The sequence below is a fragment of the Papilio polytes genome, unplaced genomic scaffold (genome assembly GCF_000836215.1).
Source record: "Papilio polytes unplaced genomic scaffold, Ppol_1.0 DF823835.1, whole genome shotgun sequence".
Lineage (NCBI taxonomy): Eukaryota > Metazoa > Arthropoda > Insecta > Lepidoptera > Papilionidae > Papilio > Papilio polytes.
The window spans coordinates 427,073-429,169 of record NW_013525369.1 but is presented as its reverse complement, the minus strand read 5'-3'; the positions used below and the strand labels follow the sequence as shown (position 1 = coordinate 429,169).

Below are 2,097 nucleotides of genomic sequence, written 5' to 3'. Positions count from 1 at the left end.
AGTAGCCTATGTGTTCTTCCAGAATATGCTCTACGTTAATGCCAAATTGCCGTTTAGGCTACAAACTCTAACAAACATCCATCCATCTAAACTTTCACATTTATAATATTAGTTAGATGTAAAAGTTTAGATGGATATTTGTTACAGTTTGTAGCCTAAACTGCTGAAGGGGTTTCAGTAAAATTTGGCACAGATGTAGAGGATAATCTGGAAGAAGACATACTCACTTTTGTTTTTTTTTTAATTCCACGCAAACGGAGTCGCAGGCAAAAGCTAGTACTAATATAAATGCAAAAGTTTAGATGTTTATTATGTATTTTCAAAACGGTTCAACTAACCTCGATGAAATTATATTAGTAACTGGCTGAAATTTGGCATATATGTAGAGCATAGTCTGGAATAACACATAGTCTACTTACTAATCTGTTTTTTTTTAAATTCCGTGCAGACGATGTTGCAGGGAAAAACTAGTTAATTGTTATTAAGTCATAGATCTAAGTATTCGAATTGAATGCAAATCGCTTTAGATTTTTTTTTCTACACAAAGTTTCAAAGGAGTTGATATACAGAAATATGCATAAATTAAAAAACATATCTTAGAATAATATTATTTCATGTCAGTAGACTAAATAGTAAATACATGTAGTTAAATTTCAATGTTTGTTTTAAATAAAATACTTTTTTTATAACTTAAATCCAATCTTATTTATACTTGAATGTAATGTTAAGTTTTTTTTGCTAAAACAAGGCTTAATCATAATTCCAGGTGCTTAATCTAGGTGAAAGTCTAGACGCTAACGCGACATTAACATGGACTTCAAACTCTGAGTACAAGAATATTGACAACGAGTTGTCATACAAATGGGATGTGAACGGCTCGAAACATGTTGAATACACGCTCACCTCGCCGCTGTACAAAGAACCTACATTTAATATCAAAGGATCTTATCAACAAGATATGATACATAACTACCAAGTTCTCAAGTGAGTCTAAACTTTTTTTTATATCAAACGAGGGCAATCTGAATCCGCCGAAATACCAAAGTGACCACTGCCCATAGACATTCGCAATAGCGGACCTGCCTACCCTTAAACGACGGAGGAAACTTACGTAAAGAGGATTTTTCCCCTTCCTATGCATCTTCTCTAGCATCAAATCCACGTCCCCTTCCCAGCTTTTTCTTATAAGAAAAAGAGTGAAAAGGAAAAAAGACTAAAATTGGGCTTCCGGCACCACACTCATCAGACTGTACGCGGACTTGCTTCCAATTCTCGTCTGTCTTCGTTGCGAAGATGTTAAAGCGGGCTCTACCACTATTATACTTAGATTGTAAGGTTGTAACTGAGATTTAGTTGGCATATCAGCTAGTTGAACACTCTTGTTTTTGATTGAAGAGTTACATAGGAAGGGGAAATTACCTGTTTGTGTGCGTTTCTCTCAATTAAGGTTAGATAATCAATTACAGATGTCTATGGGCAGCAGCTTGCTTCGCCATTTTGCCGAATTCAAGTGGCTATTTGCTCGTGTGTCATCTCCAGATATAAAACAAACTTGTGTAACTTCTAACTGTAAAGTCAAAGAGTATCAAAAATATAGAGTAGGCATAGTTAACACTTCAGATGAGACATTTTTCACATATTCCACTAACGCTATCTATAGATAGGTCCTTTAAACCGCCTTTAAAATTAATTTTAGTAGACAGTACAAAGATTTGTACTTTTGTATGTATTGCAATAACTCCTACCTACTGGGTATTTTTCAAAAAAAATTACACCATAAAAAAGCTACGTTATCAGTGAGTAACATAGGCTATATTTTTTTTACTTTTAACGCGGGTGAAGTCGCGCGCAATAGCTAGTAAATCATATTTAAATGTTCATGTTTTTATTTGTAACAAAAGATGAAGCTTATTATAATTTTGTAAAATTTTTTATAACATGTCAATACGAGAATACGGCACTAAACTTGGTAACATAGCACCTTTCAAAGAAGTAACCGGTGAAAAAACAGTGGTAGTGCCCGCTTTAACATGTTAGCAGTGCAGGGCTCGCCCCCAGTAATACCACGACCACACAGAAGACAGGCGTGAAGTGGAA

General features: G+C 34.8%; 1 protein-coding gene across 1 annotated transcript in view; it reads left to right on the top strand.

Annotated features, from left to right (window-relative positions):
• LOC106103192 overlaps window positions 1-2,097 on the top strand; it is a 60,602-nt gene that overhangs the window by 39,587 nt on the left and 18,918 nt on the right. The window contains exons 47-48 of the mRNA XM_013282880.1: window positions 767-984; window positions 1,467-1,524. Coding sequence (XP_013138334.1) covers window positions 767-984; window positions 1,467-1,524 — 276 coding nt within the window. The remainder of the gene's footprint in view (window positions 1-766; window positions 985-1,466; window positions 1,525-2,097) is intronic.